At 40.3% G+C, this 25,399-nt stretch overlaps 1 protein-coding gene across 1 annotated transcript; it reads left to right on the top strand.

The window, feature by feature from the left end:
* Positions 1–14,070: 14,070 nt before the first annotated feature.
* LOC122965629 lies at positions 14,071–21,115 on the top strand. The gene is made up of 2 exons (XM_044329784.1): positions 14,071–20,099; positions 20,898–21,115. The coding sequence occupies exons 1-2, from the start codon at positions 14,399–14,401 to the stop codon at positions 21,113–21,115; spliced, it is 5,919 nt and encodes a 1,972-aa protein (XP_044185719.1). The 5' UTR covers positions 14,071–14,398.
* The last annotated feature ends 4,284 nt before the right edge of the window (positions 21,116–25,399 follow it).

Here is a 25,399-nt window from a genome sequence, read left to right on the forward strand (position 1 = left end):
AAAACGTAATGACACCCAGTCAGTGAGCGGACATGAGAGAAGGAGTTAATGACTGCTCATTCCCACCCATGTTTCACTGTCAAAGTTATGTTTGTTGACTTCTTGACTTCTTCTAGATGTTCACAGTGATGCATTTATTTAATGTCCTAAAATATAGAAGAATATTGATCAAAGCATTAAAAATTAATGGGGATATTTGTTGTTTACATCTGTATTTTGCCTAAGAAACAGAGAGAATAACAGTCATAAAATTACAGTTTTGTTCGCTCTAGTGACCACTGTTCCTCTTTCTCTGTGCAGATGATTGTTCCCTTGATATTAAATGTTCAGTTTTTTTAACTGGTGCACCTGCAGTTTCGATACATTACTAAAGTAATCAAAACACTGTAAAAACACTCACTTACAAGTATAAGTCCTGCATTCAGTGCTTTATACATGCAGAAAGTAAAAGAACAGAAGTGTTATCAGCAAGATATGCAATAGTAAAGTTAAGTACTTTTATGCTGAATGCCACCTATCAGTGTTATATTTCATTATTGGTTTATAACTGATGCATTAATTTGCAAGCAGCATTTTAATGTTGTAGCTGGTCGAGGTAATGATAGTTGTCAGCTTAATGTACTTAAATCTATATAATGTCTCATATTTGATTAGCTTATCATATGTTATGATCTTAATCTGTGAAGTAGCTAGTTAGACTGATTGATTTAAAGTGTGACAATGTAGCTTTTGCTGAACAGCAGCAACAGTATAATTGCATAATTTCCAAAGATTCTCTTGAGTCTGTTAGTTTAAAGACATTTTCATTAGAGCGAGTGGAAACAGACTAGAAGCAGGAAACAACAAACATGTTTTCTAGTGAGCTGCTGTGTTTACTTGTTCTACTTTTGTGATAAAACCATGGACATGGTCATCTGTGACATGTGAAATGTAGTGTAACAGTAACACAAGTGGAGAGCAGTCATGAAGTCAGAGAACTGACTCAGTAATGCCAATTACACTGAAAAACTGTATATACTACTAAATTGCAACAGGTAATATATTGTGCAGGAAATATAATGCTAGCTAAAATACATTTTCTCTCAACATGATGAGAAGTTGCAAAAATGTTGATAACGTCAGTAAAACGTTTAGTGACAATATATATATATTTTCTGATCTTGTGGTAGCTATAACAAACATTTTTTTATGGTTATGGTTAAAGTTAGGGAAAGATCACGGTCTTGGTTTAATTCAGAAAAAAGTGAGCAGTGACTCGAAGCACAGTGTGTTTCACTAATCTCAACAAAGTCCAGTTTCTAGCGTAGTATTTAAACGTAATTTCAAGGAGACAGAGTTGGTTGCTGGACATTGTCATTCCACATACTGTACAGTCCTTACGGACAGTTTGTGTAACTGTGATCAAGTTACTTCAGAGTTTAAGTCTTTTACCATTGAGTGTTTGTCTTGAGTCACAATTACATAATGTACATGACTCTGCCCCCTTTTCCACTGGAAACTATCCATGCTGACGGCCTGCAGGTTGTGAGCCAGTGCTCGGCTCCCACAATCAGTATGGTGACAATCTGAGACCAAATTACCTCAGGCCAGAGGTCCTTTATTTGGGCCAAGATCTTTAAGAACAAGCAGAGTAGTTAATCACTGCCAGCAACACATTTGTGTTTGTCTTGGAGCTGGGTGCAGTGAGGGTTTTCCCAGACTGTTTGGGAAATGACTTCCAAATGTTGAGAGATATCAGAAACTCTACAGCAATGTGAGAACTAATCCACTCATGCTGACTCATTACTCAATCAGGGTTTTACTCTAATTTTTGGCAGATAATGAGAGGCTTTTTCATCAGGCTTATCCATGTTGTTATTTTTTTATAGACAAGCTAACAGACAAACAAACTTGAACAGTGGAGAAGGATTTGTGGTCTAATTACCACGGTCATTCAGTCATGACAGTGACAATTAGATACTCCCTAAACAGCTTCCTCTTAACTTACAGCTTTTTGAGGGAGAGGTTGGGTGGGGGGGTACTTGCATAGTAGCTCTTGCCCTAAGAAATGACCTGTTATTATGTCTATAATTTGCAATGGATCTTGAGCTGTCAGGTTCAATGTCCCTCCACTCAGCTGTAATAGAGAGCGTGAGAGCCCTGTTTGTAAAGTTAGGACTGTTCAATAACAGTAAACGTTCAGTCTCGCATTTCACCAAGGGGTTTCCTTAGAGGTACCAGTGCTCTCAAACAACATTTCTTCTAACTCTGCTTGTACATAATACAACTGCAGATCCTCAGATGCTGAGGCCTGGAAGTTGCTGGTGATACCATGTTACAGCATGAAATTCCCCCTAAAACTATACATTTTCATAAGTTTGTTAAGTTAAGTTTTGTGTACAGAATAAATAAACATAGTTGAAATTGTGTTATGAGCTTTAGAGGTGCTGGTAGCTGGATTTTTACTTTTGGAGAGAGCCAGGCTAGCTGTCGTCCCCCCCCCCCCGCCTCCTGTCTTAATGCTAAGCAATGCTCAGCTCGTGGCTCAAGCTTCATGCTTAACGCTCAGACATGAGAATAACATCAATGTTGTCATCAAACTCTTGCCAAGAAAGCAGATAAACATTTTTCTTAAAATGTCAAACTATTCACCAGCATTTAAAAATAAAATAAAAAAAATTTTGCAGCAAAATCAATTCCTTATATATCTTTGTCACAATATATTGTAAGTTTTTCCATCAGGTTCAGCTTTGATGAACTTTGACATGTGAATATCTGCGTTGACCATTAAGTCTTCTTGACAGAGCGTATCTTTAAGGGAACCAAAAGGAGAATCCATATCAGAGGAGGCTGTTTTTAATCATCCACTTTTATTTAGCCCTCGGATGTTTGAGTACACAACTCCACAGAAAAGGTTCACAGGCAGTTATAAGATAGGTGTCGATCGTACAAGTACGTTTTGTTTTGAATGAACTGTTTGAACTTCTTGCTCTATTAGCAACCAAGCTAACAAGCCAGATAACTATAACCATTAACTGACAGCCTCATTAGCTCTCAGAGCTTTTATCTTCAGAGATTTTCGTCCCTATCATGCAGTGGAACATGAAATGCTTCATGTACATCATGATTTTTTTGCTGTGTCTGTTCCCATCACATTTTCTTTTTATTGACACACCAACTTTTCCACTTCAGTTAAGTGTAAAACCTTTTTGGCAGTATTTCAACTTTCTTTCTAATTTCCGGTGATTCCTCTCAGGTTCTTTAATGTGCATCAAAACAGGTGGATGGAAACACACTTTCTGTTCATGCTGTGCATGAAAGTAGTTGTAGTTTTGGCAAGAGATCCAGAATGGGAGTCTCTCACGGTGCCTGTGATGTTAAATATTGTCAAATTCTGGCTCCATTTCCTTTCTGTAATAAGCTCTGTCAGTTGTATATAAAATAATTTGGCAATTTCTTCAAACAAACCCCATTATTGCTGCTGGAAATAAGTGCTGTCAGTCTGTTTAGGCTCACAGAATCAGAGAAAGTTTGAACATTAAAGCTACTAAGGAATGAAAAAAATAGCAAAGCATTCTTTTATCAGCTCAAATCAGTTTTAATCTAGCCTTTCTGTGAACTTCGCATTCCAGGAAAGCCATTAAGCGATTTATCTCTGCTCACTCACAACCCCACCGTAAAGCGCCAATTTATGGAAAATAAACAAGCCATCAGGCCTAAATGTGCTCCATCCTTTGTCTCGGATCCACACGTGCCGTTACGCAACCTACATGACCACATTGACCACTCTGATGTCCTGTGCTGCTTTGAAACCCGACTAACTGTACAGTTGATACTCAGTTGACTTGGTCCATCTGTCATAGACATGAGTCTTGCTGTAATGGCAAGATGGCGAGTGTAAGAGTTCAAAGGGTGAAGTGGTAGGATCATAAATTACTACTTTAGTTCTCTGTAGCTGTCTATGTCAGGACATTCCTGGACAAGCCTTAGTCAACCAGATGTAAGGGTCAAACTGAGGTTCAGAGCTTCATATATACTTCTAATAATTGCTTTTTGATGAAACTCCTCATATCTGAGAAGTAAGAGCAGACAGATTTGCTCAAAGGTCATTTTTTATGATAGAAAAGTAGAATTTATTTAGAGAAATCCCATTGATATAATTTCTTGATAGAACCACCTTGCTGCTGATATTTGTGATGGACATTCCTCTGTGGTTGTGTTTGTTCAGCTCCTTCTCATGCAAAGGTCAACTCCACATGCATTGTTATTATGTGCTCTAACCTTTAAAGTATGAACTTCTTATCACTCCTCTTGAAGAGCAGTATTAGGAGTTATAGTTATCATTAGGAGTCCCCCTTTCACGCTGCAAGATACAGACCTTCTGCACTCTTGTTGGATACACAGGGGATCAAAACCACATTCCTCAGTTTGGAGGATCCCTCCATATAGAGATATGTATGTGGCTGATTAGAAACAGAGGCCAGTTGTTGTGACAGACAAAATCCAGGTCTTTTCTCCTCATTAATCAAAACTGTAACGCAATCAGGCTTTTGTTGGGTGGGGTAAGTTGTAATATCACATACAGCTTTCCACATAAATGTGCATGAGTGCTGCAGAATGTTTCATGAGGAATATCTGTAATAATCCTATCTGATTTATGAGGCCTAAAGAATAAATGGAGGAAAATTTCTGGAGTAAACGCTGACCTTGCCTCGAAGTGAGGCAGTGGAGATACTTTGAAGTCTTCTATGAAGCCAGTGCATCCACTGGGAAACTATTTTCCAGTTTGTTGCAGGTTCAGAGCAGCGCTGCAGGTCTGTCCTGCCTGTAGAGCTCAGAATGCCAGGAGCTGAAAGTTAAAAATACTGCATGCTTAAATAAAAATCACAGTGTGTTCATGGAAGTGTAGTTGTGAGTTTGCAAACAATGTGGGAGAGGAAATCTACCAAATGTCAAACATTTCTAAAGCTTCTAATAACAAATATATGACTTAATGTAATTTCCTGGATTATATAGCCACACAAACATCACCATAACCATAATATGTGCAAAAGGACTCTGTTTAGGCCATCATTTAAATATAAATGTAGTATAATTATATGCTTGTATGAGTTATTCGTAAAGTAGCCAATTAAATCGCTTGCGAAGTAGAAATTAAGTAATGCTAACATCGATTGTCAACCACAGTTTCAAAGCAAAAACTTAAAAACAAATAAGAAGCAGAACAGATTTGAAAAATCAAAATCAGAATTGGTCAGTGTAGTAATTAACTCACAAACTCTCGTTCCCCTGTTTATTACTCTGATTTGAACAAATGTCCCTCAGATTAACTGATATGCTCCAGATCTTTCATTGGACCTGATGGACAGAGCACATCTCTGTCCAGAGCAACTAAAAACAATGCTGGATTATCTATTACAGATGTTACCTTTAGACTGCATCTGATGCTTTTAAAGTCCAGCTGAAATCACACTTAGTAATCTCTTTTCGCAAAGAATATTGTTTAATGGTTTTTATTATTAAAAAGAAGAAAAAAAAAGAGGAAGGGCCACAGCAACATCTATATGAACCAAAGTGACATTTTCAGGTACATTTACATGCTGTTTAAGTGCTGCAGCTGAGAAGCTAATTAGCTACCTAGCCCAAAATCGAAGTCAGCAGTTTGTTTGGTGGCTTGCTCAACAAGCTAAGGTGCAGGACAAGACATGTGTTCATGTTTGTAAGTTATATAAGAAGGAGACTTTAGCAGGAAAGCTAATGTGGATTTGGGTTCAGAGTCTGTGGCTCTTGTGTTGAGTAGCAGGATGCTATCAGGCTCAGTGTGACTGTGTGAGTGGCGTCTGTCCTGCCTACGATAGAACAGTAACATTACTGCTTTGTGCAAGAGTTAATGCAAAGATATGCCATCAGGCTGTAGCAGTCAAAAAACAGTTGCCAGGGGGACTTTTCTTTTTCTCAAACAGATTAAAAAGGAACCCAGAGAGGTCAGAAGTCAGGGCCAGCTTGGATCAGCGCCCAAAGCAAGTGGGCCTTTAATGTTTTAGTCAAGGACACTTTGACAGGTGTGAAGATATGGGATCAAACAGTTGACAACTTAGCTATGGCAGTTACGACACAATTTCTGCAACGACAGTATTTGTCTCCCCTATCCTACTATTTGTAGATAGTAAATATTGCTCTACTCTCTAAGTATTTCATCTGAACAACTCTGCTGGAAAGATGAATACATATGAAGGAATTAGACATGGATGGTGTTCACGTATGCAGTCCATGTTCTACATTGTTTCCAGCTGTAGAATTCCTGTTTTCTTTGAACCAGCAGGTGTTCACTGAAGTGAAAGTGTTAAAAATTGTGCGGAGACAAATGTAAAGAGTTTATATTCCTAAGAAGCAAACCTTTTCTTCTGTGAAAAGGTTTGCTGCTTCTTCTGCTCTACACATATTATTATCTCTATGGGCAACTGCAGTTTTTTAAGGCCGCTGACAGCAGGAACAAGGATTGGTGTGCTTAGGTGGGTCAAAGAAGTAGTCCAATTCAGACGCTCAGTAGGTAACCGTTGCTGTTGAAGCTGAAGATGAGAAGCGTGGCTGTGACGAGAAAGGATCTGGTCTCTTCATATTTCAAAGGACCCAGACTTAAGTAAATGTATGAGTCATGTGCAGTGTTGAAATCACTGTATAACTGCCCCCAGTACCCTAAAATCCCTAATTTTGCATTCATTCTTTTTTTCCTTTGGTTTGGAATCATTTGGAAACTGGAACAATTGAATTCCTCATGTATTATTTTGTTTACTATGTGTAATCCATTGACATTTTTAAGATTGCAAGTCTAAATCTTAACATATTTTAGAATCTTGCTTTTCCTGGAGGTTTTCCAGCACTGAGACTAACAATATGTAGTTTTCCAGACTATGGCCTTACGGGAAATGCCATTGGGTCACTAAATCAAAAGGGTTAATCCCCCTAAGACCATAAATCTACTCAGCAATTTTCACGTCAATCTGGCAATTTGATCGTGAGATATCTTGTGTGAATAAACTGGATGTATTTGGCTTGAGGGTAGCACAGGCAAAAACAAGCTGAGGGAAATGAAATGGAAATGGTTAATCCTCTAGGGCAGGGGTACTCAAATACAAGTCTTAGAGGTCCACTTAATATATTTCCACCATATTAAAGGTCCAGTAATTGTGCATTACATGATGATATTTCCGTAGAATTTTCTGTATCAATGGGAGACATGACAACTTCGTTGTGTAACCAAGTCCTTAAACTTAAACTGTTCATTAATGGCTCTGCTGCAGTATGAGTTCTTCACTGTATTCATTATTGAAAATGTTTGATTTTACAATTATTCTGCTGGTATGTTTTTTGTTGTGACGTTATGCGTTCCCACTCTTCATTATGGCCACTGTCGTGTACTTCCTTCCAGGCAAAATGAACACATATTTCTCTGTCAAGTCATCCTTAAATGCATGTTTTTTACTGTCAGCCTTTCTTTCTTTGTATCGATTACTTTTGAACAAGACATTTTACTTTATCAAGTGGAGCTCCTTCATTCCACTAATTAATCCAGACCTATCGAGTATGTATGCTCTAGGGTGTATGAATGTCATTCTACAATCCGTTGATATTTCTTGTGAATGTTTTGGCCAGATGGTGGTACCAGAGAAAAAGTCTGGGGGTCACCCAAAACGTTGAGATTCATTCTCATGCAGCATGAATATCCTCAGCAAACGTCATGTCAAAATATTTTAAAATACCAGCTCATGGACCAAAGTGTTGCTCATTCATTCAGCGTGACAATGTGTTTGTGTTAGCTGGTTTCTGGTTTGTAGGGAAGGGTAGTTTTTTCAGCTGACATGGAAGCTGTAGTAATGGTTGCAAAGGTTGAGAACTAAACATTTTTCAGGATAATGTAAGAAATTTTTTGTTTGTTGGTATTTCTAGTAAGCTGACTTACAACCTGTACAGCTGCATCAATCTCATCTGGGTTTGTCACCATTTTTCTGTTGCTGTACAGTTCAGTTCACATCTTTATTGTCCAACAAGAGGAAATTCTTTTTACAGCACAGCAGCATAAAAACAGAAAACCATGAGGACATAAACAAAATAAAAACTCACCAAGACAATAAGGCATTAAAAGTAGGATAGGATAGACTTTATTGTCCCTGTGGGAAATTTGCCTTGAACTTCACAGTGTCTGCAGTATAAACAAACAGTAAAAAAACAACAGTAAAGACAACAAATATGTTGGTCTATCAATTGCACGTGCCCTTCTGTAAAGTGCACACATATTACAATAAATAAATGAATACTGTGATGAACAACAAGAAGAAGTAGTACAGCTACGGCATATACATGTTACAGCCAAGATGGTGTTGAGGACTTTAATGGACAGGGGGACAAAGGAATGTTTGAAATGGTTGTGCCTGCTTAAGGGAGCTCTGTACTGTCTGCCTGAGGGGAGGAGCTGATACTATACATGCCAATACTATACATGCAATTCAGACAATAAGGATGTATGCAAAGCATACAGCAACAATATGTGGATGTAGCTACTACCCAGTCTTAATCTTGCCTACAAAGCTCTGATTGGTGTGTGGGCAGCAAGTCAGAGGTCTGGAACCAGGCAAGAGATCATCCTCTGAGGACCATGAATATTCATACCAAATTTCATTGCAAATGTTATGGCCTGTTGCTGTGTACCAAAGTGACAAACATCATCTTACTCTGATGCCAGCAGGGTAAAAATATCACCACCAGTACCACAAGATTTTTACTGCTGTTCACTTGCTAAGACAGCCATTGTTTACAAGGTGGTCGCTGGCCTCTGCATTTCATTCCCAACACCCCTGACGTACCAGGGGGGTGTGAACCGGAATGCAGAGGATGATAGTGCGTAGACACTCCTCCTCTTCATCCTCAGGCTTCACTCTCACCACACCCCCCTGAACGTACCCCACCCCTTGTTTCCTGTGGCAGCGGCTGCAGGGAACAGTTGCACACCCTGATAAGCTCACTCAGAGGAAAGCCTGTGCGGACGGTTAATCAGCACGTTGGATGCTAGCAATCAAGAACAATAACTAGCTCTCACCATGTTTATGTTGCGGTGGCCCTTTATGCTATTTACGTTATGGACAATTATTTCCCCATATAGCATCCCGTGTTTTACATCATTTCTGTCTGTGCTTGAGTTAAGACGCCACACATCTGGTAGACTATCTGTAGAGTCTCACGTGAGGTGGAAAGAAACTATGGCAACAAGTGGCAAAACAGAAAGAAGAATAAGTTGCCAGATAAGGTCTCGATAAGAGAAATACCTATCTGTCATTCACATTGCATCTTCATAACATGAACAAGTCCTCCTTACAGCAGCCCCTGTATACTTTAAGGGCTTTGCACACAACTGCAGATGATGATAGGCAGCGCTGTTTGAAGACGGATGAGAGCACTTCAATGTTTAACAGGTGTGCATGCTCAGGATTTAGCGTCGTACCTATCGTATTACCGTGGGATCCACAACAGACATCAGTCAAAACAGAGTGCAGACAGAGGAGCGTGCGTACAGTATGAATGCTGTGGGACTGAAACCACATGTGCAAAACGTGATACAGAGAAATTGCAGTTATGTGTTTTTCCATGACAGCAGGAAGATGTACATTAACTGAACCTCTGAGGCCCGTTCATTCTTTTTAGGTGCATATATGGTTGATACTGGAAGGTTCCTACCAGTGTAAATCCTGGATGATTTAAGATTTAAACATACTGAACATTCACTATCTCTTATGTGTATCTGAGCAGCATGGCATACATGGTGCTTGCAGCTGTGGAGTTATAACAAATCAAATTAAGATGCATGAAATTTTGAGCATTTACGAAACATTTAAGTAGAATAGTTGTGCTGTATAACTAAAATTACATAATACTGACCCCATGAAGACCGATTATGTCTACAAATACATTACAACCCATGCTTACTGTTTACAGCTACAGCTATGCGGTCTATTTGAGGGAGTATGTGTAACAGGCCAGCTGTAGAGGGGCGGTGAGGGGGTGGGGGCAGTTACTTTGGTTACTTTGTAATGTCGTGGGACTTCTTCTATTTGCTCACACAGAGAGATAAGTCTTTGCTGTACTTTCTAGTTTCCTCAATTACGAAGATAACACAAGCAAGTTCTGGTCCCAGGCCGCTGCAAATATGAAATGTATGATAACACAAATTTTAATTCTGACATTTCTTCTCAGTTTGATTTGCAGAGAAAGTGACAAAAAGACACGTTCAAAGTTGTGATGTGACAGGTTAGGAATTGATCTCATAATGTCACTTGTTAATCCACGTTTTCATTTTCACTTTTAAATGTCAAGCTAATTGTATGCATAGCACAGTAGCAGCATGAGTGGAGATGCATTAAAGAACACCTCTGTTGCTTTTTTGCTCAGTTTCACCCTAAGCCCTAACCCCAGGGAAAGAAATTGCTTTCGTATTATTATTGGATGAAGTCCTTTGATAGGCAACGCTGCAACTTCCTCTACAGCACATCCTGATGTCATGCCGCCTTTTAACACAGAACATCCCTGCAGTGATATATGTAATTGCTTTATCTAGCGCAGGCTTCTTTAAACGAAGCCTAATTGAGGGTCTTCACCGCACCCCTTCCTCATGTGGCTCCATGCAGCAATCAACCTGCTTCGTTATCACTGCATCTTAATAAAAACTAAAATGATTGCGCCACAACCCAGGACTTCCCATTGAAATAGGAAAACGAAGGAAGGGAGGGAGGGGGTAAAAAAGCAACAGAAAAAACATCCTGACTTAAACAACATGGGGAGTGAGCTATCAATGTACAGGATGTAGAGAGATTGGTGGTTTGAGGCATGTCGGTGAAGTAGAAAAGGGAGGAAAAAAGAGAAAATGACTTGTCACGCAAACGACAAGGCAGACCACACAACTGGGAGGAGCTTTTATGTATATGATATAATTAATGAGACTTGTTAAACCTTTACAGTATTCAAAACAGTTCCATACTACAAAAGTGGTGGGCATCCAGCACAAAGAAAAGGGTCATGTAATTTCAGTTGAGCAATAATATCCCTCTTAAAATTTAATTAAAAGCAATTTACTGATTATATGAAAGAATTTCCAGAAGCCACATGAAACAGAACGTATGTTAACTATATTTGTTGTATAATTATACAGCTGTTTAAATGTTTCCCCACATGTTAGTTATTATAGAAGGCATGTTAATTGCATAAGGGCTACCCAGATGTACAGTATAGATTCCCTTTACCATATATGGGAGACCATGTGTTTGCTTTTCTCATGACAGTTTTACACCTCAAGCCAAACCAACGATAAAAACACCATAAATTAGGAAAGACATGGTTGATTTAAAATGTAACAAAGCACAGTAAGGCTGTACAAACAGCTTGATGTGATAATATTTGCAATTTTCTTAGAAGGTATGAGGTTTGTGTGCGAGTGCGTGCATGCAGTGTTGATTTAGGTTCAGTGTTCAGGTCATAAGGAGGTATGTTCAGCTCACTTAGCTCAAAAATTTCATCCATCAGAATGATTTTAAAACATTGGAAAACAGCTTGACAGTGCATTTAACCAGTGGGTAAATGATAATATCCTATGAACCTATGCTCAGGAGATTTAAAGGTAGTTTGGAAGATGGGATGGACCTTTTTTGAAAATCAATAAAGTGCCTGTTTAGGTTTCAGTTATAGCTAAGAACCTCTAATGAGACAGGTTTTCATTTCATTTTATTGTGGACTCTCACTTTTGTCTGTGATCCTTTCTATTTATTTATTTTCTATTTTCACCACCATGTTTTGTAGTGTGTAATGTCATAGCTGTGGTTTGGCTTTACTAATAGATTTCAGCTTGTTATTCACCTCTTGTGGTATCCATGACACATAAGTCAAGGTTCACTTAGTAGCCTTTTCTGTCATCAAGTGACTTAAGTACAAACTTCAGTCATTTGATGACAAATGGTTGTTTATGTGGTGCACTTTCCCATGACTTTGACACTTTCCCAGTCAATGTTAGGACTGAATTTCTGAAGTTCTATGTGCTGAAGAAGGCCATGAAATATGCTTGGAAGCTCCTGAAAAAGCTAGTAAGTGAGTAAAGTAAGTAAGGAAATAAAAGCTAGGAAGGGAACCTTAAGTTTAGAATATTCAACACGGCATTCCAGGGAATTATGTCCATATTGGATGATTCTGCATCTTTCGACTTAAGTTCAACGCTGTAGTTTGCATTTCAGTCTGATGACAAGTAAAGCAGGACACTGGAAGTGTGCGACAGCTAAGCTAGCGAAAGCTAAGCTACTTTGTCAGGAAACTTAGACACGATCTTACCCTTCTGAAACATTCTGCTGAAATCTCAACTGTACAACAGCAGGTTCTTCCCCTTTATTCAGGAACAGACTCTGGTTCATGGACCACTATATTCTGTCTTATGTCTCCAGCTGCGGACATCATGCCAGGTAAAAATGTGGCATAAGGGAATTTGCATTATTTGTTAGGTTGTATCTGTTTTTGGATACAGCCCCTCAATTAGGTCATTGAAAAGGTGAGGGGGGAGGGGATTTCTGAAGGTGTTCTAACATCTGATAGGCCTTTTAAATGGAGTATACTGAGGCTTTAGTGGTGAAGACCCACTGAAAGCAAACAAATCGTGCAACATCACCTCCGCCACTTCCCACTTGTCACTATGGGCGTGTCGACACCGGCTGACAAACACCCGGAGATATTTATGTAACCCTGTTAAAAAAGGGACAATAAATAGTTTAAATATGTCCATGTTTGATAAACTGTGATTAAAAGTATTAAGAATAATATTTCATGAAGGTTGATAAAGTTTGTTTAAAATTAGTTTAATAAATAAGTTTAAAAAGTTTAAAAAGATTCAAATATGCACTTTAAGATATTTCATGTTATTTTGAAAAGTCTCAGGGTTAAAGAGGAAGTACCGATTGAGAAAAGTGTAATTCTGGTAATTAATTGGTTAAGATCTGGCTAAACAGGAAGTGTGTGTATTTTGTTGTGTGAGCGAGAAACTTGACATTCAAGAGAGAGAGAGCGCGCGATACGGAGCAGAGAAGGGAGAACTGCCTGGCGTTTAATATGTTACAGTAAAAAAGTATGCAGAGTACGGACACTGTTTATGAATAATAGGTAGAGATAAACGGACAGTGAGTCTCAAAGGACTGTTATTCAGTGCAGCACCGTGTTCGAGTTTAAAGGAGTACTTTGGCAAAGAGTGTTCAACGAGGAGCACAGCTAACAGCTAATGTAGCTCACATTAGCTTAGCTACGGACTTCATCTGCGTGCAGCTAAACCAGCTACTCAACGGGTGAAGTTAGCCTGCGGTGTGCCGGACCTGTTCAGTGTGATCTGCGGTGAGTTCTACCGGGAGAGTGGGAGAAGTCATCTGCAGCCGACGTGGCCGCAACACGCTGGTCCTGACAGGAGGAATCGTCTACCTCGTCCCATGTATCAGCAACCCGCTGGTATCGCACAGGGGACGAGGAGTACGCCATTACGGCAGTGAGTTGCCATCTGTTTTATTTCAGCGCTTTAGCGTGAAGCAGCCATTTTGTTTCTGGCTACAACGCACACAAGCATCGCTTCAGGCCTGCATCATTAACACTGGGTACCCATATCCTTTTCAGTTAGTTGTAACTGCCGGCTTTAGGTGTGTTTCATTATTTGGTGGTTTTATAATGAGTGCACTCAAAAGGGGTATTTGAATATTAAGAAATTGATCATTTAAAAGGTACTGAAAAGTCTTTTGAACTTGAGTGTTATTTTTGTGTTTTATTTGCATTATTAAAAGAATATTTGTGTTTACATTTACAACAGTAAATCTTTAAAACTTACTTTTTTCTTGTCATTTGTATAAGTGTCTGAGAAATAGTACTGTTGATGTTTACCGACATATTGAGAGTACTTTTATTTCAATTGGCAAGTGTTTAGGAGAAAGGTATAAACTTAAAGGATACTTTAATTCTTATTTCATTTATCTACAGTTTTGATTAAAAACATTAAAAATTAGTATTAAAACATTCGGTGAGTAAATAAGTGTCTTACATTATAGAATAAATAGAACTTAGTTCACCAATATTATATTACAGTGTACTTGTCATTCAGTATTAGTTAATCTTAAAGAAAGAGATTTCTAAAACATAAAGAACTTGGGAAGCGTACCTCATAAAAATAGACCAGCCGTCTAGAGGGCGCTACATAAAATGGAGGCACCGCTGGGATTGTGGGTTAATTAATGCTGAAATTGGTGATTTGTGACTGTAAATTTCCTAGTGTGTGAACTATTCAACTGTGAAAAAAAAAACTAAGAAAGACAAACAAAACAATATATGGTGATATTTAACTAACAGCAGCTAAAGTGTCACAATGTACAGGAACCAGCTGAAGAACTGGTGTCGAGGTGAAAACCTGGATGAGAGCCATGCCTTGCTGACCATCGTTCCTGAGAAGACAGAAACAGCACACATAGTAGAGACTTTGCAAACTGTAAAGTGCTTGGGACGGGTACAAGTGAGAGGAAGAATGTTAAACGAAACTACAAATGAAGTGCTGGTGCTTTGCGAGTGCAAAGAGAAATTGACTGATGCAGACGTCCCAAGTGAAGTTTTGAGCTCAGATGGACAAACTGCATGGAAAATATTCACTGTGGCTCAGAGCTCAGACCCTGAGTTGGAGTTTAACCGTAAACTGCATGCTCTTCTACAAGCAGAAGGAAAGTCCACAGAGGATGTGCAGGCCTTGCTGACCCCGCACATACCTCCCTCTACAGAAGCCATCCTTCGTGCTGTGGGCGATCTGTTTGATAAGACTGTCAAGCCCTCAGCAGAAAGTGGAGGATTCGGCCGCCTGCGGATCTTTTCCGGTATTGTGCCTACACCAGCAGGAGAGGAACAATTCGACCACTGGTTAGAGCAAGCTTACCTGATGGTTGAAGAGAGTGAGGGTTCTGCTAAAGACAAGAGGAGAAAGATAATGGAGAGTTTAAAGGGGCCAGCTCTGGAAGTGATAAAAGCAGTGCGTCTCTCCAATCCTGACATTGCCCCTGACAAGTGCCTGGAGGCTCTGGAAAACGCCTTTGGATTAGCAGAGTCTGGAGACGATTTGTATTTCACATTCAGAATGCAGCAGCAGCAACCTGGTGAGAAGCTATCTGATTTCCTCAGGAGATTAGAACGTTGCCTGTCCAAAGTGGTACAAAGAGGTGGTCTCACTCCCCTAGCCATGGATGGCGCACGGCTTGAGCAGCTTCTGAGGGGTGCAGTTAATGCTGATCTGATGTTAATCCAACTGCGACTGAGGGAGAGAAGAGCTAATCCCCCAACTTTCCTTGAGCTCCTGAAAGAAATTCGTTCAGAAGAAGAATATGAATCTTCTCGAGCAAAGCTGAACCATTCAGTGTATACAGTTCACACCAAGCTTCAAGAAGAAAACAAACACTCAGAGATACAGAGTTTGAGAGCTGAAATTAAAGAAGTGAAATCAATGTTTGCTGCGCTCTCTACACGGGACAAAGAGACACAAAATGAGAACTTTCAAACTAAAGTGAGAAATGTCCCAGAGACTAATGCTGATCCAGAAGTGATAGCTCTGAGGAAACAACTGAAACAGTTACAACAAAAGGTGAACTCCAGATTACCTCAATCGTCTACACCTTCTCCCACAGTGATGACTGTAAACACTCAAAACAGACAAGGGGCTGAGACAGAAGAGCGTTTCTGCTATCGCTGTGGCGAAAATGGACACATGGCAGGGAAGTGCAAAAACCCTGAGAACCAAAGCAAAGTGATCCAAAGACTCATTCAAGCTCTCAAAAAGGCTAAGACCCATAGCACTCAACCTACTACTGATGTCCCCTCACCCAAAACTGACTGCACTGTGAGGAGGAGTGTAGTAGATCAGCTTGCCCCAACAGGCATACCAGAGGGTCTAATAGGGCCACCATCTTTGGAGCCTCTAAAAGTTAATGGACATTTGTGTGATGCATTACTCGACAGTGGCTCAAGAGTTAGCATCATCTTTGAATCCTGGTACAGGAGACATCTTGCTGATACTCCTATTCGCCCAGTAAGTGACCTTAACATTTGGGGTTTAAGTGACTCTGATTACCCTTATCTTGGCTACGTGGCAGTGGACCTAGAGTTTCCCAAAAAGGTAGCGGGTACCCCAACAGCCCTGTCAGCCCTGGCTCTCATTTGCCCCGATCCACCTGGTCCTGATCAGACACCTGTGATCCTCGGGACAAATACCAAGGCTAACCTATCCAAGCGGCTAGCCCAGCTGCGTGACGATAGAGTTGAAGGCACTGTAGCCCACGCCTTTGGCATACAGAACACTTTCCCAGAAACAGTGAAAGAAAAAGCCATTGACTTGTCAAATGAAGAGGATGACGAAATAGGTTGTGTAAAGTTGGAGGGTCGAAGCTCACTTGTCCTACCTGCAGGTGGCAGCATTAAAGTAGTCTGCAAAGTGGTGCTTGGAAAGTCCCTGCCAGATGACATCTTGATAGTAGAGGCCTCCGGTACAGCTACTCTCCCATCAGGCGTCATGCTCCAACCTATGGCAATACCCAGTAATGCTGTGGACATTAACCGGCTGACAGTTGTGGTTCATAATGAGTCGCAGAAAGAAGTGACCATTCCTGCCGGTGCTGTCCTGGGTCACCTGTGTGTAGCTGATGTGGTTACCACAGTGCCAAAACAAAAGCCAGAGACTGAGGATGCTTTTGATGTCAGAATGATCGACTTTGGTGAGTCACCTGTCCCCGAAACATGGAAAGCAAGGCTCAGACAAAAACTGTCTGAAAGAGCAGATGTATTCTCTCTTCATGAACTCGATGTGGGACTCGCCAAAGAAGTGGAGCACACGATCCGCTTATCTGATTCACGACCCTTTCGTGAACGCTCCAGACGCATCGCCCCTGCGGATATTGACGACGTGAGGCGTCATATTCAAAAGCTACTAGCTGCAGGCATCATAAAAGAGTCCAGAAGTCCATATGCATCGCCCATAGTGGTTGTGAGGAAAAAGAATGGGGATGTAAGGATGTGCATTGACTACCGCACACTAAACAGCCGCACTGTACCAGATCAATACACTACCCCATGCATCGATGAGGCTCTTGACTGCCTGTCGGGTAGTAAATGGTTCTCAGTGATCGACTTAAGAAGTGGTTACTATCAAATAGCCATGAAAGAAGAGGACAAAGAAAAGACTGCCTTTATCTGCCCTCTCGGGTTCTACCAATTTGAGAGGATGCCTCAAGGCATAACTGGAGCTCCTGCAACCTTCCAGCGCCTCATGGAGAAAGCAGTTGGAGACATGAACATGCTCCAAGTAATAGTCTATCTGGATGATCTGATCATATTCGGAAAGACCCTGGCAGAACATGAAGAGAGACTCTTAAAGGTGCTGGACAGACTCAGAGAAGTAGGGCTCAAGATTTCACTTGACAAATGTCAGTTTTGCCAAACAAAGGTCAAGTATGTGGGTCATATTGTGACTGCTGAGGGTGTTGCTGCTGACCCTGCAAAAATCGAAGCTGTGACCACTTGGCCCCAACCTTACAATCTCAAGACCCTACGATCCTTTTTGGGTTTTTGTGGTTATTATAGACGATTTATCCACAACTACTCCTCCATCGTCCGCCCTTTGACTGACCTCACTAAAGGTTATGGCCCCCCTCAGCGTAGCAAAAAGCTAGTAAAAGGGAAGAGAGATGTTTATTTGGATGAGAAGGAGCTGTTTGGAGACAGGTGGGACGAGTCATGCACTGAAGCCTTTGAAAAAATCAAACAGTGTTTGACAAACGCCCCTGTGCTCGCCTTTGCAGATCCTGATAAGCCCTACACACTGCATGTCGATGCTAGCCTTACGGGACTGGGAGCTGTGCTTTATCAGGCATACCCAAAAGGCTTGCGACCAGTGGCGTTCGCAAGCAGAAAACTGAGCTCGTCAGAAAAAAACTACGCCATCCATCAGTTAGAGTTTCTGTCGCTGAAATGGGCAGTTGTGGAGAAATTTCACGACTATCTCTACGGAGCCCACTTTACTGTGCGTACAGACAACAACCCTCTAACTTACGTCCTGACATCAGCAAAGCTCAACGCCACAGGACATCGGTGGCTGTCGGACTTGTCAGTGTACGATTTTAACATTATCTACAGACCAGGTAGAAATAACATTGATGCTGATCTGTTGTCACGCATAGAGGCAAGAGATGAGGAGACGGAATGGCAGAGCATCTCGCAGGCTGGAGTCAAGTCAATATGCCAGCGAGTCGGTGTTCTTGGCCCATCGGCAGACTCCCCCAAGTATGCTGAACAGCTTGGAGCTCCACCTGACTGCATTCCTGACGTGTATGCTTTCCCCACACGTCTTCAGCTTAACTCACTGGAACAAATGTCCAGGCAGGACTTAATGGCAGCCCAAGCCCAAGACGGCTTGATAGCACCCACCATACAAGCTTTAAAGTGTGGCAAGTGGAAAGACAACCCAGAGTTACTCCCTATGAAAAGAGAGATGGGTAAGCTAGTCATGACTGACGGGTTACTACATCGGGTGAGCACATGCCACACAGGGAAAAAGACACAGCAGCTAGTGCTACCTGCCAAGTTCAAAGCAGTAGTACTCAAAACCATGCACGATGACCTTGGTCATTTAGGAGTGGACAGAGTCACTGACATGATCAGGAGCCGATTCTTCTGGCCAAAGATGTCAGTCGATGTAGAGCAATATGTGAAAAACTGCGGAGAGTGTGTGCTCAGGAAGACTCCATGTCAAAGAGCTGCACCGTTACATCAGATAGTGAGTTCTGGACCTATGGACCTCGTCTGTATTGACTTCCTGTCTATGGAACCTGACTCAAGAGGAGTGAGTAATGTGCTTGTCATAACTGACCATTTTACGAGATACGCCCAAGCTTTCCCCACTCTCAATCAAAAAGCTCTCACAGTGGCAAAAGTCTTAGTGGAAAAGTACTTTGTACATTATGGCTTGCCATCTCGTATTCACTCTGATCAAGGCAGAGACTTTGAGTCTCGACTCATTAAAGAGTTGTTAAAGATACTGGGCATACAGAAGTCAAGGACCACCCCTTACCACCCCCAGGGTGATCCCCAACCTGAACGCTTCAACAGAACTCTGTTATCCATGTTGGCCACACTCAACCAAGAAAAGAAGCGGCAATGGAGTCAGCATGTAGTGCACCTGGTGCATGCATACAATAGCACCAAGTGTGACGCCACGGGATACTCCCCGTATATGCTGATGTTCGGCCGAGAGGCTCGACTCCCGCTGGATGTATGCTTTGGGACATGCCCAGATGGCAAAGTTGACCAACCACATTCTGCATATGTTGCCAAACTGAAAGAGGATTTGCAGACAGCCTATAACCTGGCCACAGAGGTCTCTAACAAGAGACACCAGCAAAATAAAAGGGTATACGACAGGAGACTTAGGTTCCACAAACTAGAACCTGGCGACAGAGTATTGCTGAAAAACCTTGGATTGAAGGGAAAACACAAACTGGAAAATCGCTGGTACGATGTCCCTTATGTTGTAGTGGATAAGTTGCCAAACTTGCCTGTTTACAGAGTAAAGCCACTAAACGTCAAAGGGAAGGTCAAAACATTGCACAGAGATAATCTCCTTCCCATAGGAGATCGAGTGAGGATACCAGTGCAGGAGGAAATGGAGAATGTTCCAAAGAGACCTGTGACTCGAAGTCGTGTCCCCAACCGACACAAAAGAAACTCCACAGATCACACTGTACAAAGAGAAAGCCATACCTTGAGTGATTCTTCTGATCTGGAGTGTGAATGGCCGACCAAACCCTATAGGGAGTTAATGGGAAATCTCTTGCGAAGGAGAGAAAGACATAGTGCTGAAGGATCAGAGCAGTCGGAAGTCCTCAGTCCTTCAGAAGAGAGTCACTCAGAGAGAGACCACTCTCCTGTAGAGCATGTTCCAGATGTCCCTCAAGCAACCGACTCTGAGTCAGGACCACTCTCCAGTGAAGATGAGCAACTACCCTCGAGCTGTTCTAATGTACATGTGACACCAAAGCCAAGTAGGCCAAAAAGATCATTGAAACCAGTTGTAAGACTTACCTATGATGAGCCAGGAAAGGCCAAAGATCAACCCATTACCATTGTACATAGAGGGGTTACTATAAAAATTGGTAAGCACTAAGCTGGGTCTCATAATCTCACCCTTAATACTTTGAGTAGAAACTTAAATTAAGTTTTGTAATCTGATGAGGACATCAGACGTTTAAAGGGGGGAGGGTGTAACCCTGTTAAAAAAGGGACAATAAATAGTTTAAATATGTCCATGTTTGATAAACTGTGATTAAAAGTATTAAGAATAATATTTCATGAAGGTTGATAAAGTTTGTTTAAAATTAGTTTAATAAATAAGTTTAAAAAGTTTAAAAAGATTCAAATATGCACTTTAAGATATTTCATGTTATTTTGAAAAGTCTCAGGGTTAAAGAGGAAGTACCGATTGAGAAAAGTGTAATTCTGGTAATTAATTGGTTAAGATCTGGCTAAACAGGAAGTGTGTGTATTTTGTTGTGTGAGCGAGAAACTTGACATTCAAGAGAGAGAGAGCGCGCGATACGGAGCAGAGAAGGGAGAACTGCCTGGCGTTTAATATGTTACAGTAAAAAAGTATGCAGAGTACGGACACTGTTTATGAATAATAGGTAGAGATAAACGGACAGTGAGTCTCAAAGGACTGTTATTCAGTGCAGCACCGTGTTCGAGTTTAAAGGAGTACTTTGGCAAAGAGTGTTCAACGAGGAGCACAGCTAACAGCTAATGTAGCTCACATTAGCTTAGCTACGGACTTCATCTGCGTGCAGCTAAACCAGCTACTCAACGGGTGAAGTTAGCCTGCGGTGTGCCGGACCTGTTCAGTGTGATCTGCGGTGAGTTCTACCGGGAGAGTGGGAGAAGTCATCTGCAGCCGACGTGGCCGCAACACGCTGGTCCTGACAGGAGGAATCGTCTACCTCGTCCCATGTATCAGCAACCCGCTGGTATCGCACAGGGGACGAGGAGTACGCCATTACGGCAGTGAGTTGCCATCTGTTTTATTTCAGCGCTTTAGCGTGAAGCAGCCATTTTGTTTCTGGCTACAACGCACACAAGCATCGCTTCAGGCCTGCATCATTAACACTGGGTACCCATATCCTTTTCAGTTAGTTGTAACTGCCGGCTTTAGGTGTGTTTCATTATTTGGTGGTTTTATAATGAGTGCACTCAAAAGGGGTATTTGAATATTAAGAAATTGATCATTTAAAAGGTACTGAAAAGTCTTTTGAACTTGAGTGTTATTTTTGTGTTTTATTTGCATTATTAAAAGAATATTTGTGTTTACATTTACAACAGTAAATCTTTAAAACTTACTTTTTTCTTGTCATTTGTATAAGTGTCTGAGAAATAGTACTGTTGATGTTTACCGACATATTGAGAGTACTTTTATTTCAATTGGCAAGTGTTTAGGAGAAAGGTATAAACTTAAAGGATACTTTAATTCTTATTTCATTTATCTACAGTTTTGATTAAAAACATTAAAAATTAGTATTAAAACATTCGGTGAGTAAATAAGTGTCTTACATTATAGAATAAATAGAACTTAGTTCACCAATATTATATTACAGTGTACTTGTCATTCAGTATTAGTTAATCTTAAAGAAAGAGATTTCTAAAACATAAAGAACTTGGGAAGCGTACCTCATAAAAATAGACCAGCCGTCTAGAGGGCGCTACATTTATGTCACATTTTCAACAATGAAGAGTCACTGGGTCATATAAAAGGGGAATTCCCAATGCAGCAACAATTATTTTCTCCTTCATTGACAGCTTCCTGGTCCACCACCAAGCCACTTTGTTACTCTCACTGCATCACGTCCTGGTGAATTTCGCTCTCATTTACTAAAAGTTGAACTTTTTCAACTCTCGACCCCTCTCTTTTTTGCCGTCGCTGGTCAGTCCCACGCCACCTGGAATCCCACAATGCCTTGTAAAGCGATTAGCTCGTGTCCATAGAAAATGAATGGGGGCTCATGCAGGAGACCAGAGTATGTGTCCCGTTATGGATCTTACCATCTATGGATGCTCTTGTCTGGTGATATGGTTGGAATATTTCATCACAGATAAACCAAAACTGACTGCATGAATAGAAACCACAAGATATAAGTAAAGGAAAAGATATAGTAATTCAGGTGAAATAACCCTTTATTACGTTCATCTATAGTATGAGAATACTTCACATGCCTGCCTTCAAATATGTACATACAACAGCTGTAGTTGTTTATGACAGAACCATAAATTAGATTATAATAACATTTCATAACAACTTGTTTACCAAGCTGAGTGCTCTCTGCTGTTTGTGGCTGTAAAGCATTCAGTGGTGAACACAGATCTCTAATAAGGCAACTACCTACTATGAATCTCTCTCCTACTCAGTCATTTATGTTACCCATGAAAATTTTGCCTGTCATAGTGAAAATGAATTATTGCCTCCATAAACCAGATGCAAGAAGAAAAGAAAATAGTATCTCACAACCATTCATCTATAATGTGAGGCCAGTGGGTATCCCCGAAGAAAATAATAGAAAACATATGAGGAATTTCTAGGAATAAATGCATTTTATCTTTTATGATATAACCTCACTTGATTAATAAAGTCGATATAAATGTATGAATACACAAAGTCTACTTTGCTTTTATTGTTATTGTGGCTCCAGGCTGGTTACACAACTTACACTGTAGTATCATATAATGTAACCTGGGGTTTAACATTGTGACAAAACATCTTAAACACAACTGGGCAATAACAATGACAAATTCAGCAACATTTTCATATTTTAGTATACTCCCTCCAAGTTGGTGAACTTCTTTACAGGAAGACTTGACCTTTCAAACTATCTTCTCTCATGTCACATAACCACTGTACCAGTAATGCATCGGCTGCTGCTGAATTAATGAACCGTGAGTGATTGACCCCTGCGTGACCAAGCCATTCCTGAGTGAAGCTTATGGATTCGGTCCCTGCATCTGTCTGACACCAGCTAATGGTGAACAGATTTACCAGGATGAGAAAAAGGAATGTTCCCCCTCCCTCTTCTGTGTAAATGCCAGGTCCTGCAAACGTCTGTGTCAGATTACTGTGGCAGCAGCGATAAGCAGATGTAAAGACCCGTGGGGCTTATTTATTATTAAGGCCAAGAGTGGGAAAAATAGTCAGAGAAGTGCAGTGAGAGCCGCACTCTGGAGAAAATAACGCGCTCTCATGCAATATTTGTGAGGGCGTGAGGCCTCCCTCGTGTGATACTACACCAGGACGAATATACACTTCATGAATTTTTCCCAGACACCAATTTTCATGAATTTCATACAGAAATATATTTCAAGAAATATGCAATATGAAAGATGACATGGTGGTTTGGCACAGAAACCATTTCTTATTCTTTGAAAAAACAAAGCGTTGCAAGATGTTGCAGTTGTGTTGTGTAACGGTATATCAAATACATGCATACATATCATATATATCATTATATAGTGATACAAAAATCTGAGTCAGTGAGCTAATTGTAGCGGTCTAACAGGAGCTAAAACGTCTTGTTTCAGATAGAGGCTGAATTAAGGGGCTGAATTAAGGGTCGGTATGAGTTAAATAAGGAGTTTTTTAAACTTTAAATCATGCAAAGATATTCCAATATATCCCCAGATTAAAAATATAGTCATGTAAATGTGCATGATATGTCCCCTTTAACTAACTGTGATCAGTTATGCCTCTTAAGAGGAACTATTTCTTGTTTGCATACATTAAATGCCAGCAGGGGCTGTTAAATGTCCTCCAGTATTACTGGGAACTGTCAGAGGTCTCAAGGGTGTTTGGAGAATGTAAACTCCGACTGTGTTTGCTCTTCATCTTTATGAGGACGTTCTTATTTGGACATTTTAAACTTCAGTTTAGTTTTATTTAGACAAAGATTGTAAAAAACATTTTAATATCAGAGATTGTTTTCCTTGAATTTTGCACTGGAAACTAAGTAAAAAACTTTTTTTCTGTTCGACCTTCAAAAAGACACCCTTTATAAAAGGTTTATAACTTGTAATTAATATTTAGTACATGATTAAATAAAGGTTTATAGATTAGTTCTATAGTTTGGATTGCCAGGTTGTGAATAATTCCTTTGACTGGATTATGTGAACAAAGCTGCAAATGGTTATTAAGTTATTATAGAACTTATTAAGTATTCGTTAATGGTTTATTAACATTTATAATGGCATTAATACTAAATAGAAAGTATAAGCACAGGCCAAAATGATTTTTTTCATAACATGGCAATCCTAATTTTTTTTTCTTTTGGCAAGTAATAATGCGTATACTTATAAACATATTTCTCTTTTCCACACGATGTAGATGTATACCAGAAGTCAATAACAGAAAACACATTAATTACAGACAACAACAAACAAAACTGGGTAGAAAGATATAGAGAATAATAAACCAAAAAATTACAAAATAAACAAATCAACAAAAGACATAAATAAATCAATAAAGGGAGCAATTTAACAAACAATAAAATGCCAATTGAAGAAATGATATGCTATGGACATACATCCAATATCTGATCTTATTAATGACTTTAAACAATTATTATAAATAAAATATAAAGTAATATTACTATAAATGTATAAACTCCTTATATCCTTATTTAGTGACAGTTTGTTTTCCTTCCAACTTTGATAAAAACATCACGTGTATCCAAAAACTCTGTACTGTGTATTTTACTGAACTCTAACAAACCCTTGACTGTATCGTCACTCCTCTATTACCCTTGAACAAAAACAGTTTGGATGTAGCTTCTTAAATTATGTCTTGACTTGACAGCTCTTGATTTTATTTTCTTTCACAGTTGTGGTTGTGTGTAAATGAATGTTTTGCCATACATTGTGTTTGGGATACACCCACACCCACTTTAACCATTTCCTCCACTGGAGGCTTGGGACCCCTCTCCAAATGTTTGTATAATGTACATTTGCTAGTTGACTCTTGAGTGAGAAGAGCTATCAAACAGGCACTGGCTTGGAGAAAGAACAACACCCATGTACTAATGGCTGATGTGAACCAGGCCTTTTTTAGCTGAGTGTGCTGGGAGAGCTCAATCTTTGGCCACTGGTTGAACTCGTAGCCAGCACGCTCACCCGTAAAACAATAACCATGGTCACACTAATAGGCACTTTAGGAAGCACTGGACACACAAAAGCCCCATACTGTGCACCCAGTCCATGGTTTATGAGCTTCTCAGGACAATATAGGGAAGTATATGGTTACTATAGAACCAGCTAC

Source organism: Thunnus albacares, chromosome 16 (assembly GCF_914725855.1).
Source record: "Thunnus albacares chromosome 16, fThuAlb1.1, whole genome shotgun sequence".
Classification (NCBI taxonomy): domain Eukaryota; kingdom Metazoa; phylum Chordata; class Actinopteri; order Scombriformes; family Scombridae; genus Thunnus; species Thunnus albacares.

Excerpts from the sequence above, each read along its gene's own strand:
- LOC122965629 (XM_044329784.1), top strand. The coding sequence starts at position 14,399 with ATGTACAGGAACCAGCTGAAGAACTGGTGTCGAGGTGAAAACCTGGAT. Across the intron at positions 20,100-20,897 it reads ACATGTGACACCAAAGCCAA|CTAAACCAGCTACTCAACGG; the intron begins GTAGGCCAAAAA and ends ATCTGCGTGCAG.